Raw genomic sequence first — 15228 nt, forward strand, 5'->3', positions numbered from 1 at the left:
TGGAGGGGGGGAGGGGAAACCCAGATTGAGAAAAGCAATGAGTAATTAAAGTTTCCATCCCCTGCAAAATGGGGAACTGAAACTGACTGAGAGCACAACCTTGGGAATCCTGCCATCTTCCATTCTGTGGACATGACCAAGGCAGCTTAGACATCATTGAGACAGGATGGTGAACATGTTGGGAATGTGGCTTTGGGAGAACACATCTTTTTTAGAAATTCTGTCCTGCCATGTGCTACCCCAAATCCTTGTGATGCACTTCATGTGGAAGGTGTTCAGGCATTGCTCCTGACGGTTATAAGTTGCCCACGACTCACATCTATAAAACAGCATGCTCAAAGTACTTCACATATGTGGTGATGGGCTAAAATGAGTCCAAACAGCCCCTATCACTTGATGTTCAGTGTTAAACAGTGGGAAAGATGGACGAAGGACACAGCTCTGTTAGATTACAGCAGTTAGAACTGCTCCTGGAGTCAGACTCGGTGCAGCCCAGCTGGCTGCTTTATATAATACTAAGTAACTTGTAACAGTAACAACTCCCAACTAGCTAACCAATCAGAGAGTGACAGTTCTCAATCCTTCATTTGCATACTGGTGGCCCTGAGTGAGAACTGCAGTTAATCTTAATACATAACATTCAGGAAGTAAGTTGCCCAAATCTTTCCACCTTTCTACTTCACTACAGGAACCCCCTTCATGGATTGGGGCCTGCTTAAACTTTTTTGACTTTATTCCAGGCATTGAACCCATTTTAAGGAGCCTGAAAGAAATCTTGCATCTCAATAATGTGGAATTGCAAAAGCAGGGGCTTCTACTTTTCACTGAAATTTTAAAATGGTAAGAGATTTCAAAGTTCCAGGTTGCCTTTAATTTGCAAAATGAGTGGGGGAACATCTGTCATGGATGATTGTGGGTTTTTTTGGGGGGGTAGGTTTTAGGTGAAAGGGGTATATCCAGGGTATATTCTCATAAGCGATAACACACTATCCACTAGCTTGCTTGTGAAATAAAATTTTAAAAATTAAGTGGAGATTTTTATCCTGGACTCCATTTGTATTAGACATGAAATTGTATACAGTATATACATGCACAAATATTTATTGTTGCTGTGTTTATTGTTAAATTGCTTTATGCAAAGCAATTCAATAAATAAATAAATGTGCAATTTTGGCAATGAACTCACAACTTAACTGTTTGTTCCTGTTGGTATTTTGTAGCGAAAGCCTTCATGTTGTTCATACAAAGCATGCTTAGGATTATTATTGAGAAATTACCAATAATATAATTTAAAGCTTCAGACCAAATCCCAACTGAGCAGTAACCGATAAAGAATTTATTCCTATACTGGTATGCATGTGACAATCTTTCTATAGGAGGCAATGATTTAAAGATTTGATCTGCCTTTCTTCTTTTTCAGGCAGCCAGCAGAAATCAAATTATTTACAAATACCTCTATCTTTAAAGATGCAGTTAGTGTTCTTCTAGAAGCTTTAAACTGTCCTATTCTTGAAGTAGCAGCTGAAGCTGTGAAAGCTGTGGCTGCAATACTGAGGTAAGTGGGAAACAATTTGGTGAACTTTTTCTTTGTAGCTGGACACCCAGGTTAGTCCTTTCTTGCACTCTTGATTTTGCTGACATCTGGACCACCACAGTGGCGTAGCGTGGGTTGTCAGCACCCGGGGCAAGGCAAGTAATTTGCGCCCCCTAACCCGTGGATTTGCGCACCCTAACCCCCAGATGTTGAGCCCAGTGCGGCCAGCCCCCCCTGCACCCCCCACGCTACGCCACTGGACCACCATGAATTTCTGTCTCCCCAGAGGTTTGCTTCCAAGTTAATTGCCTAACTTGTCTTACTCTTTTCGCTGCAGAAAGGATCATGTGACCATCCCTCCCGTACTATACAGAGAGTTACAGAAGCTGGTCGAAGGTGTATTAAAACGATGTAGTGATCTTCCACTGCCAATTCTTAATAGGAGGCTCATGGTTAGTCATTCAATGTTGTGTTTTTATTCTGATTGGCAGGCAATGTGGGCCAGATGTGTGACAAAGTCCTCTCTTCATGCTCCCACCCCCCAAATAGTGGTGGGATTCTGGCAGTTCTTTCCACGAAAAACCCTCCTTTCATGTTAGCAAACTTGTTGCTATGTTTGAGATAGTTGATCTGCCTCACTCCTTTCTGAAGGGTGTTCTCTGAATCTTTTTTATATTTGGGTCTGAATTTTCCACTTGGATTTCCTCATAGGACTACCCTAGTAAAGTGCTTGCAAACAGCAGGGATTTAAAAGGAAGCTGGTCCAAATAATGGGATGGCAAAGCATGTGTTTTCAACAAAGTTTAAAATATATAAATGAATAAATGTTTGCATGTTCATGCTAAGCCTTATAGTGTAGCCCAAAGTCAGGAGTACTATACTGGGGATAGCAGAGATGGTTACAAAGTGTCTTGATGGAGAAGAAACGAATTCTTGTTGTTCCAAAATACAAGAATGAGTGACACCCTCTGCACATGCACCTGATGTTTACCTGCTTTCCAGAACATTGTGAGCATGTGCAGCCAAATCCTATTTGTATTTACTTGGAAGTATAGTTTACTGAGTTCAGGCGGAGTTCCTCTACAGTAGATGTGTAAATATTGCAATACCACACATGTAGGATGAGCAATTTCACAAAATGTGACTTTTATGTGCATGTTGCAGAGACATTACACAAGTATTGCAAGTATATGTGCAGTGCAGGAGCACATTTTCAGAATCAAGGAATCAGTTTGCAATGACATTAAAACAGAAAGAGGCTAATCTCTAGGAGAACTTAGTTTTATTCTTTCCTGTTTTTATAGTGTGACAGAGTTACTCCTTTTATCTATAATGTGCTGTAACCCAAACTCTTGGGAGTTACGGAAACTTCTATTGTTATTTATTGCTGACTAGAAAAGAGGGAAATTCTCTTCTGCCTTTTTCAGTACAAGAAGCTGGTGTGCATCTGCTGAACAAGAATTAACGGTGGCTCATGATAGCAAAAGAGAAGAAATGGATGAGCAGCCTTAGTGTTTCAAACAATTAGAGGGCTTTTCAAGCTAACGTTTGGTGACTGCAATTGTTAATTTAACGTGATATTCTGGTGGCATGAAGTAGAAGGTCATAAGAAAGTCTTTTTCTCTCATCTCAATGTCATAGGGTCAACCAGGCAGCAGACATCAGAACAAAACAGTTTCACAGCAGGGACAGTTCCTGCAGAGTGCTTTAGAAAGCTTCAGAAATGCTTGTAGGTGAGGAAGTTTTGTCTGTCTTTAGCCTAAGAACATTTAAGAGAGATCAGATGGCAATTTGTTCACAGCTTTCTGAAATTGTAGGGGAGATGCGCAAAGCTTGCATCTGTGTCTGCGGATATGATTAAAGGGGTATGAACCGGGGTTTCTGCTTTGCTCCTCTACATTCAAGTGGCTCAATAGCTGATGACCTGGAGATTTACTCTTTGTATGTGCTAAAAATACCAGGAAGCCACCTTTGTGCAGCGGATAAGGTTGTGCTCTGGCTGGGAGCCAAGTTGGCTTTGGGATGGGTTGGGGGCCGCTGTTCTGGCTCTCACCAGCCCCAGGGACAAAGCCAACCCAATGTTTTAGCAGGCTCTGGTGGGGGTGGGGAGTGGAACCCAGTGGGGCCTTTTAAAGCAGGCTCCCCCACCCAAAGTAGCACCATTTATTTATTGGTTGTGCTGCGTTTACACTCTACCCATCTTCCTAAAAGTTCATAGCGGCATCCTTAAGATTATCTTTGTAATAACTCTGGAATTTAGGCAGGGTTTAGTGCTTGGAGTCATACTCACCTCTTCAAAGTGCATGGAAAGTAAAGCAGGAACATGCCTGGTGGCCCTGTCCTTTACATGTTCAGTGGAAGGTGTGACTGGAACTCTGTGCCTACATATATATATGCCTGATGTACAACTGTGTGTCTGTAGAGCTCTATCATCTTCTACCGAATGTGCGGAACTTGGGAGGGGACAGTAGGCACAGTCTTGGTTTCTTTCCCCTTTCATGAGTTTGATGAACACATTTTGAAGACGTGAGAAGGGTTCTGCTGACAAAAAGCTCTCTGAGAGGCCATTAATACCAAGAGGAGATTGAACACATTCAAACTCAACATTCTGGTTACGGAGTTGAGGTCCAGCCAGGATGCTGTAGAAACATGATGCAATAGCTTCTGCCCGTCTGACAGTCCTGTGTGTCTTTCTAGATTAGCTGTGGAATCACAAAACGACCCTGTGGCTCAGGAGAATTCTTTCACTGCTCCCAACTCAGAGAATGAAGATACACTGAAAAGCTTTTCTGAGTTTCTGCTGAGGATCTCTGACTCTCTTTGCATTCCCATAGTCATGGTAGGGTTTCCTTTTACCCCACCCAAACATCAAGTGGTTCACATATGTTTATACGGAAGCAAGGAACACCTAGTCTAGTGTCCTGTTCTCACAGCGGCTAACTAGATGGTTTAGCAGGACCTGAGTACACCAGCACTAGGAAAGTGAGCATGACAGAGTTTGTGCCCCATGCAGAAGAGATTGGCTGGTGGAGGCAGTGATGCTGTGCCCTTCCCTCTACTTCCTGCCCCAATTATTAGGTATGTGGGGAATAAAGAGGAGCACCCAAAGTTTAAAAAGGTAAAGGACCCCTGACAGTTAAGTCCAGTCGCAGACAACTCTGGGATTGCAGCGCTCATCTCACTTTACAGGCCGAGGGACCCCGCGTTAGTCTGCAGACAGTTTTTCCGGGTCATGTGGCCAGCATAACTAAGCTGCTTCTGGCACAACGGAACACTGAAACCAGAGCAGTGCACGGAAACGCCATTTACCTTCCCACCGGAGCGGTACCTATTTATCTACTTGCACTTTTTGGTGTGCTTTCGAACTGCTAGGTTGACAGGAGCTGGGACTGAGCAACAGGAACTCACCCCATCGCGGGGATTCAAACCACTGACCTTCTGATCGGCAAGCCCAAGAGGCTCTGGTTTAGACCACAGCGCCACCCGCATCCCTTTCCAAAGATTAAATTAAGTCTATTGTCAGAAGTCATTGTAGATCTAGATTCTTGTTACAAGCTGTTTTTGGACAGGAGCTTTCTATTATACCATGCCCTGTGGTTCGGAGTTATCAAACTTGTCAGGCCCATTAAAAAGATTTCCTCATGTCTTATCTGAGTTGCATGTTATTTCTTTCTGTAACAGTGAAAGTATATTTGCCCCCTTTCCCTGCAGAAATATTCTGAAAGAGCTGTCCACCCAGCTCTCATGGAAGTCTTAATTTCGACCCTCAACATCTTATTCAGTGTTATGCCAGACTCAAGTAAGAGATTCTCCATGAAGCTGGGTAAGGAAAACTGGAAGAGGCTATTTTCTATATTTCTTTCAGAAGCATATTATTAAGCTGTAGAATTTGTTGCTGCTGAATGTTAATGTGTCATAAAGCTCAGTAAGAACCCCTAACATTAACAAAGCATCTACAGTATTAGAGTAGATGTGTTTTTGAAATGTTTCATTCTCCAATCAAAATGGAAGTGTTCTGTACCTAGAGTGCCTGCAGGCTAGTGGCTCAGTTCTCCCCAATTATTGCTCCTCTGCTGTAAGTTACATGCAGAATTAAAATTTAACTATCACACTTCAGGGGATATAGCACTTTGTGTGTGTGTACATACTGCTTTGTTTCATCCACATTAGTGAATTTGACATAGCCATGAAAGAAAGGATGGGAAATTGAGTTAAAAATTATAGCCATTTTTAATATTCTGTTTAATTTGTACAAATACACTTTTTTTCTTGCATGATTTATTTAATCACTTTTTAAATAGGCAGACTTAAGCTGCATTGCAGGGGGTTGGACTAGATGACCCTTAGGGTCTGTACAACTTTACAATTCTATGATTCTAACAGTTTAAAACAATTAATTTATAATACCATGATGCTAAAATTGTGCCCTCTGGAAGCGAATCTTGTCTTTAAACATTTTTAAAGATGTGCTAAAATGCCTTTTCATTTAAGCACTATTTGCACAAACAAATTTTAAATAATCTGTTAAGAATGATTTGATTAAAGGCTCATCCACACTTCCACTTGTCCCGTGAGTAGAAAGCAGGGGTCCAATAGGTTTTCCGCTTGTCCTGTGCTTTCCTGGCATGGGCACAAGTTGTTTTCCATTTGTCCCACCACTTTCCCCAGGAAAACCCACTCTATACCGCTGAATTGGAGTAAACATCAGTCCGCAGAAAACCCAGCTGACGTTTGTTTCAATTCAGCAGAAAAAAAGTTGGTTTCCTCAAGGGAAATGGCAGAACAAGTGGAAGTGTAGACAAGCCCTCAATGGGGCCAGTTGGAAAGGTAACAATGAAGACAAGCCAAAATGTAGATGCATGTGGATAGGCTCACCTGAATATGTCACTGTGCACTTCAGAACCAGACCTTTAAAAAGACAGAGGAGTACCTGTACCTGCAGAGACTACGTTACTGTTTGGCTCTACCATAAATTTGGATTATGCATGATCTGAGGAAGAAACGAGGAGCACGAGGAAAATGCAGAAGGACAACAATTTGATGACAATATCATGTAAATGCCCCATAAAAAGCAAATAATTCCATAGTGGCAACTCTGGAATCATCTCTAATGACACTTGGAAATGTCAGCGAGACATCGTGAGACATGAAATCATGTTTAGTATGTAGAGAATCCTTTAGAATATTCAGAGCCTTGAAATTATTGTTGCCTTGGCTTGAGTAAGGCTTGGCTAGGTACTCTTCAGATTCTCTTAAGATTGTATAATTAAAAATCCTAACTCAAACATTTTGTGTGAGCACTGTTATCCTTCCCTCCAGCATCTTCCTCTTTCATCCAACTGAACCTGGAGCTGAAGGCCAAATTCTGCACCGCACAAAGGTATTAAATTGGGATAGTAAAACTAATTCTCACGCTCATCTCTCTTGAAACATTTCTCTTCATTTCCCGTGTTAACCTGTAGACATTCTAATAGATTTGTAATGTTGACCCTTAGACATGAGATTTATGATTTTCATAGAGCACCAGGTTAATTTTGGATGTTCTGGAAATGGCAAATAAAGCCTACAATTAACTACTGCCTTAAGCCTTGGTGACTTCAAAGCTAATGATATTAATAAACTAGAGATGGTGTCTTGACCAAGTCTGCACCTCCAGTTTCTCATTTTGCATAATTTATTTTCTCTTTCAAGTAACCCTGGTTTGAATCATGCTTGTTCAAGTTTCCTGCATAGCATATGCCTCAATCTTCATTCATCCTCAAAGAAGCCGGAGGATTCTTCCCAGGAGGGCAAGTTTGATAAAGTGATTTCTGTGTGTGTGATGTGTCTTTGAACCTGGCAGCATACAGCTGGGTCTGGGAACAGAAATAGTGGCAAAAGGTTTGGGGAAGATACACTATTTGAGTTAGCTGCCTTCAGTGACATTAGCTGTGTATACATTGCTAGCTTAAAGTGCAGCTAGGTCATTCTTTTTCTCCATTTGGATTGAAACTGGTTTGGAGGAAAACACATCAAAATGCAGTATTTCTTAAGAACCAACAGGATAGATACAGGACAGATACGGGATTGTGACCAAAGCCCATTGCTTCCCAAACCAATGATGGGATCATACTCAATGCAGAGTAAACAGGGTGTGTGTACACAGCTTTGTATTGTAAGTAGAGGCTCTTGCAACACCTGCATGGACCCCCCCACCCCCCCAATCTTTAAAACAATTGAATGTAATCACTTTCTGGCCAGTGGTCTCATATAAGATAGCATGAGCTATGGAGGATATTTTATGTTCCTGTCTCTTTTGTGGAGTAAGGTGGAATAGAAGGGCAATATGAGAGAAGCATAGGTGGGCAGGAGCTGGGACGTGGGTGGTGCCTAGGACTTGCCGATCAGAAGGTTGGCAGTTCGAATCCCCGCGACGGGGTGAGCTCCTATTGTTCGGTCCCTGCTCCTGCCCACCTAGCAGTTTGAAAGCATGTCAAAGTGCAAGTAGATAAATGCTACTGCTCCGGCGGGAAGGTAAACGGCGTTTCCGTGCGCTGCTCTGGTTCTCCAGAAGCGGCTTAGCCCTGCTGGCCACATGACCGGAAGCTGTACGCCAGCTCCCTTGGCCAATAAAGCGAGATGAGCGCCGAAACCCCAGAGTCGGTCACGACTGGCCCTAATGGTCAGGGGTCCCTTTACCTTTACCTGTGAGAGAAGCATGGATTATTACAGTGGTACCTCTGGTTACAAACACTTCGGGTTACAGACTCCGCTAACCCAGAAGTAGTACCTTGGGTTAAGAACTTTACCTCAGGATGAGAACAGAAATCGTTCTCCAGCGGCCCGGTGGCAACAGGAGGCCCCATTAGCTAAAGTGGTGCTTCAGGTTAAGAACAGTTTCAGGTTAAGAATGGAGCTCTGGAACGAATAAAATTCGTAACCAGAGGTACCAGTGTATTATCAATATTTCTTTTTTTTTGGGGGGGGGTAAACAGACATTGGGGGTCTGTGCCCCCAGCTTTTTATTTTGTGTTTCTGTGCTGCTGCCATTTTCATGCCATTTTCTGATTGCCTTTCTTTTTAGTGCATGACCTATCAGAACGTTTGCAAAAGAGTCTGCCACAGTTGAACTTCGGGATACAGGAAAGCCTCAGCCTCTTATCTGAGACCCCAGAATCTTTCTGTTTAGATGAAACTCTTCGTAGTCACCAGTACTGTCTCCTCCTTCTTTTCTACTTTGCTTTTACTCAAGGAGACAAGTAAGTGAAGTGACTGGAACAGGGGGTGGGGGGTGGGGAGAATCAGTAGGTGAGATCAATCCACTTAACTTAAAAAACAAACCAAAAACAAACCTTCTTGCTCTCAGATTTGTTCCAGAAACAGAGCTTTTCTCAGCTATAAGAAGTTTTCTTCTGTCAATCCAAGACCAAGGAGACTATCCACCCCCATATGTCTTCAAAGCTGTTTTGTACCTTCTGGCAATCTGTCAAGACAAGACCGAAGCTTTAGACTTGGTAATCACTGCTTCCAAGAGCAGCTTTTAAAATCTACACTGTCACATTTCTGAAAGTTTGTTATTGATGTTCCTTTCCAGACAATTAAAAGTCACTGTTTTGTTCTCTTAGTACTAGTATCCAGGATACAGCACCAGCAGCACAATATCTCATCTGCTTTCTCATGAGAAAGTAGCCTTGCTATAGGAGAATAGCCATCATTCATCTTCTGGTTTTGCATAGGGTTGCTGTGTAGGGCCCATCTAGCAAGGAGAAAACTCCTCCAGAATAAGTTTGTGGAATAGTGAGACAGTACAGGAATACTGGATGCCTGATCCAGTGCTGTAGTAACACACTCGGAAGTGAGAGTGGAAAAGAGTGTACAGGAGGCACCAAGAACATTGAAAGAAACGAGGCAGGACTTTGCAAAAAAATAGTGAGAGGATTGTCCCCACCCACAAACGCTGTCATAAATTGTATCCAGATGTGCCATTTACATTTGGAAAATACATAGCTGTTTAATTTTGTTCTAGTATTCAAAGTATTATAGGATGCAGTTTTTAATTTTTAAAGAAATGTTGTGCATGTGATGACACTTTTAATGAAAATGGTATTGTCTGCTTGTGAAGCTGTTGACTTCAATTTGCTTTCATAGTACTATTCCCCTTGTATAGATGAATATAACGTTGAAATTCTTCCTGTTATAATGACTTTTAGGAGGATTATGTTCCTCATAAGAGGGACTATAAATGTACCAGTCCCTAAAGAGGTTGTTTTGACTTTTCTGATTTCCCCTTCCAACTCTCCAAATCCAGGCTTCGCTCTCTGCTATAAGGAGGATCCTGGATAGTATATCTGATCTGAGCCTGGTGTATGTCCATCATCCTCTGCTCCTCAATTTTTTTTTACGCTATCCTGAATTTATGGGAAGATTTGGTCACCGCATCCTTCATCTATGGCTTTCCTGTGAAGACTACAGCCACACTGAATCTGAAGATACTGACAAAAGACTTTCTGCTGGCTTTTCTGACTCCTTAAACAACTTTAACAGTTTGCTTTGCATGCTGAAGGGCAATCCCAGTGCTTTGCTTGTCTTGCTGGTACGCAGTATTTTTAAAAAAATCAATACAAGATCACCTTGTAGAAATATTTAGATTGCCTACCTAGATTCCATGTGTTGCAAAATCTGTTTGTTTTCATCATCGCCATCAGCAGCATTAAATATCACACACATTTAAAGAGTAAATGTAGCATGCCTCAGATTTGTTTTCTTAGAATGACGATCATTGGAGACGGTGGTGTCTTTGTTTTGTATGGTTTTATTTGTACATACAGGCTGAACATAAGATGGAAGGGTTTGCAGCGTTAACACCCTTAACAGATCTAGCCATAACTGGTTTTTTGTTTAAAAAAAGAATGCCATACCAAAATACTTACAAATATTGATACACAAAGTTATAAAACCTTTCATACATACAATATTATCCATATTTATTAGAATTTATTATTCCATAAATCTAATTAATATTCCTCAAACTGGAACTCCTCTGATATCCACAAAAAAAAAAATCTTTTAATTCTTCTTCCTTGTCTTTCTCCATCCTTAGTCCGGTAAATTAACTTAACCAGTTTAATCAATGCTCAACTTCCCAAGCTATTATTTGGGGGACTTCCTCCTTTTTTCCAATTATAGGCTACTCATATTTTAGCTGACATGAATAGAATATAAATCAGTCCTTTTTCCGTCTTAAAAACCTAATAACACTTATGAGATAGAATCATAGAATTGTAGATTTGGAAGGGACCCTGGGGGGTCATTTATTCCAACCCCCTGGAATGTAGAAATATCGTATTTTTCGTTCTATAAGACGCACCAGACCACAAGACGCACCTAGTTTTTGGAGGAGGAAAACAAGAAAAAAATATTCTGAATCTCAGAAGCCAGAACAGCAAGAGGGATCGCTGCGCAGTGAAAGCAGCAATCCCTCTTACTGTTCTGGCTTCTGTGATAGCTGCACAGCCTGCATTCGCTCCATAAGACGCACACACATTTCCCCTTCCTTTTTAGGAGGGGAAAAGTGAGTCTTATAGAGCATAAAATACGGTACTGCCCACAGCCATCCTTGGGTGCCTCCCATTACTCCTCTTCATTCAGCCAGGCCCTTGTTTGTGCTACTGGCTTTAATAACAGTCAAGAAACATTCTAATGACCTTAATTGTGCATTACACAAACACACAAATAATTTTGATCTTAATGGTTTTAAAACGTGTCGCTAATTTGACTGCATTGCAGCAGAGTCACCCAGTTTTCTCTTGGTGGGTGGGGGCTGTGCTTGACTGCACCTTGGCTTTTATTTTAAATAATTAGGCTACAAGAATTATTTCCGTAATTCAGACTTTAATTGTAGCACAGCCTGTTGATTAAAAAAGTACTTCATTTGAATATCTGCATTGCTATGATGTCTCATGCGTCCAGGTTTGTATGATAACTTGACGATTTTGGAATTTGGCTTCTAGGTAGGGGTCCAGATCAGTCTCTGTGCCATAACCATAGAGAGCAGCAGCAGCAACATTCGCTTAAACTGGGCCTGGTCTGCTTTTCTTCTCAGGATCTAGTCTGTGTTGGCACCAGTGAAGTAGCCCACAAAGTCCTCATTACCCTGAAGGCCTTCCTGAAAATAGATGAGAATGTCCATGTCTGTGACCTTCTTCGAAGCCAATTTCTACAGATTCTGCAGAATCTTCTGGTAGAAAACAATTCCAGCGTTTTGCAAGGTGAGTGACTGTTATGTACTGAGTTGAATAGGATCCAAACTGCAGCAGTCTGATTGGTCCTAGAACAATAGGATTCAGAATGCAGCAGACTGATTGGTCCTAGAATAATGCAGCAGTATGATTGGTTGGCAGGAACCACCCAATCATGCTCCAGATAGAAATGAATCCACAGCCTGGTTGGCTTACAGTAGGATTCCGGAATTAGCCAATCATGTGCAGCCCATTGTGTAAATAATGTATATAAAGCAGATACTTTGAGGGGACTTTCATTCATTCCTCCTGACCATTATGAGCTGATTAAAGAGCATGAAATCACTTTGCGACTCTGAGTATATTTCAGTGACAGACCTGCCTTAAGTGCAGGAAGCCGTGGTTGGGTACCAAATGCCCTCAAGTAATTTAAATACTGCCCACAGGAGCTCTTGGGCCAAGCATTTCCCTGTTCCTACGTGTCAGAGCAAGACAATATTTTGGGGAAATTTAACAGAGGAATTTGGGAATTTTTCAAACATAACTGCAAGTTTAACCCTTAGCTATGCCTGCTAATGTAATCTGTCTCTTCCCCGATTTGCTTATTTGGTGGGTTTCTCTCTCTCTGAGAAAAGCCTACTATTTGCCATGCAGGGAGTTTATAAATGGTGCCCCTGGACATGACATCATCATAACTGCTGTGAAATAAGTGGTGGCTCTTCATACTTCCTCCATTATGCTACTTGATTCTTCTTTCTTGATTGGGATAGAAATTGTCACATATGTGATGAATTAGCACTGACACAGTTTTTATCAAATAAACATATTTTACACCCATCAATTGGACCAGCACTATGTTTGAATCAGGGCAGACATTAAAGTCTTTACTAAGAGCACATCTGTTTGCAGGGCAAATCATGTTGATCATTGTGCATCCTTGCTCATCTGATACGCAGCGTGCCATCTGTTAGTTTGTATATCAGCGTCCTTCTGATGCAAAATCAGCTGACCCTCTGCTGTAAGGCAACACAGCCTTAGAGTCAATCTCACGTTCTGATTTGAAATGGTACATGTTGTTTAGGACAGCCCACAGCAGCCTGTTGCTTTAATTATAGCTTTTCACCGCTTCTAACAGGACATAATAACTCTTTAGCTCTCCAGATTAAAAAAAATTGGTTTCTGTCTGTGACAAAGAAGGTGTTCACCATGTACACAGAAGATAGTTCCTGCAGCACTTGTTTGTTTTCTCAGTTTTTGTAGTCTAGAGGCCGTTAAGTAATTTTCTTTCATGTTTCTTTTTTAGTCAACCAGGCCCAGCCCCTTTTACTGAACCTCCTCTTCCTGGTTCAACTCAGGCATGCGACAGAAAGAGAGCTGGACAGCACGGATTTCAGATTGCTTCATCTGGGTGAGCTTCTGAATTTGTTCAGTCTGGATCTTTGGTTTAGGGATGAGAATATTTTATCTGGAGCATCTTAGTTGACGGGCCTAATAGCTACAGTGTGGTGTTGTGGCTAGAGTGCCAGATTAGGGTAAAAGAAATTCAGGTTCAAATTCCCATTCAGGGACTGAACTCACTGAGTGGCATTGGGTGAGACATTTATCTATTTGCCTAATCTCAGAGAGCTTTCTGTAAGGATAAAATGGGGATGAATAACTCCACTCTGAGCTCCCTGGAAGATTTATAGATTTATTTATTATTGCATTTATTTCCCACTTTTTTCTCCAAGGAGCTCAAAGTGGCATGCATGGTTCTCCCTGCTAGTTTCACAGATCCTAGTCCCACATTCTAACCACTAGGCCACTCTGGCGATGTGTCTGTTTTCCCCAGGTTTTCTACATTCCCTGTAGTATGTTTCTGATGGTAGCAATAGTATCCTGCTTTAACCTCCAAAATGTATGCTGGTGAGGAGTTGTTAACATATATCCTAATTATGATGCACAGCTGTGGCAATATTTATTTCAGGATTTCTTGTGCTCTGCTTTGAAGCCAGATGGATTTTGTCAGTGTCTGTGAATTGCATTGCACACTGATTTGATTGGCGGTCTGAGCAGGTGTAGCTGTTTTCATATGGAGCCTTTCCCCCCAAATATTTAGCATATTGGAATCTGAAAAAAGATGAAAATTATATTGAGTATTTCTATCACACAGTCAGCAATTTGTCTGGAAAATGCAGCCCAACAGACCATGAAATTCTGCATCCGTCCCTCAACTACCTGTATTGGAGCCTTCAGCAGACAACCCCAGCCAGCCAGAAAACAGGTAAAAAGTGATAAATGGATTCTAACTGCCCACTCCCCCTTCAATCTTATTATTAATTAAATTTGTGTACTGCCCTATACCTGCAGGTCTCAGGGCAGTTTGCTACAAGGGGCCTGCCCCTACTGGAGCACTGTTGCTGTGTCAATCCACATTTCCCCCATTTGAATTCAGCCACTGTAGTATATGCATGTGCAAAATGAGTTTGTCCCCCTTGTCTGAAATCACAGTTTCTCTGGTCCATACTAGTAGGTGTTGGAGCTGTTATGTACTGAAGTTCTCACCCTGTGGCAGCAGGGGGATACTGTAGATAGTTTTCACTCAGGTCCACATATGCAAATAAGGGATTGAAAGTGATGTTCAGTGATTGGATAGTTACAGAAAGTTGTTACAGTTGCGTTGTAGTGGAGCTCTAATAAGCAGGCTGGCTGAACCCTTCAGTTCAGTTCCGTTCTGGCCTGTGAATAAAAGAGAGCTGTTTGAAGAATTGTTGTGTCGTCTGATATGTTCACCCACAACTTAACAGGAGCCATGTGCAGAGAAGAAAGGAGGAGGCGCCAGGGCTCCATCTTGTTAAAGACTGAGGGAAACTGGAGGCCAAGGCACGTAAGAGACCTAATATGGAAGCCAATTGGCCTAAATATGGGGAAATCATTGAAAAGATTGGAGACAATTGGAGGTTGCAGAGCTTGGAAAAACTAAAAAACAAGGTGCGAGATTGGTTGCATTATGCACAAATTCAAGAGGTCTTTAAAGTAGATAAGAAGGTTGGATTCCAGGTGGAAAAATCGAAACTAGAGACAGAATTGTTAGAACCAAAAAGTAAACTACTTTCGAGAATGTATAACCTGCTGCTTAAATGGAATACTCAGGATGAGACAGTCAAATCCGCCATGATAAAGTGGGCGCAGGATTTGGGGCATAACATTATGTTTGAAGACTGGGAAAGGTTATGGAACACCGGAATGAAATTTACGGCATGTAGTGCCTTGAAGGAAAACATTATGAAAATGATATACTGGTGGTACATGACCCCAGTCAAGCTTGCTAAGATATATCACCTGTCTGATAATAAATGCTGGAAATGTAAAGAGGCGGAAGGGACATTCTTTCACCTCTGGTGGACCTGCCCGAAAGTGAAGGCCTTCTGGGAAATGATTCATAATGAACTAAAAAAGGTACTGAGATTTACCTTACCTAAGAAACCAGAGGCCTTC

General features: G+C 41.7%; 1 protein-coding gene across 1 annotated transcript in view; it reads left to right on the forward strand.

The window, feature by feature from the left end:
- Positions 1-15228, forward strand: part of LOC310825274 (meiosis inhibitor protein 1-like) — a 30846-nt gene that overhangs the window by 4873 nt on the left and 10745 nt on the right. The window contains exons 5-18 of the mRNA XM_083698581.1: positions 741-840; positions 1421-1555; positions 1872-1986; positions 3176-3267; positions 4232-4373; positions 5246-5357; positions 6854-6914; positions 7226-7323; positions 8598-8772; positions 8880-9027; positions 9822-10106; positions 11616-11781; positions 13055-13159; positions 13904-14014. Of these exons, the coding sequence (XP_083554707.1) occupies positions 741-840; positions 1421-1555; positions 1872-1986; positions 3176-3267; positions 4232-4373; positions 5246-5357; positions 6854-6914; positions 7226-7323; positions 8598-8772; positions 8880-9027; positions 9822-10106; positions 11616-11781; positions 13055-13159; positions 13904-14014 (1845 nt within the window). The remainder of the gene's footprint in view (positions 1-740; positions 841-1420; positions 1556-1871; positions 1987-3175; positions 3268-4231; positions 4374-5245; positions 5358-6853; positions 6915-7225; positions 7324-8597; positions 8773-8879; positions 9028-9821; positions 10107-11615; positions 11782-13054; positions 13160-13903; positions 14015-15228) is intronic.

The sequence above is a fragment of the Podarcis gaigeae genome (assembly GCF_964106915.1).
Source record: "Podarcis gaigeae genome assembly, chromosome: 10".
Lineage (NCBI taxonomy): Eukaryota > Metazoa > Chordata > Lepidosauria > Squamata > Lacertidae > Podarcis > Podarcis gaigeae.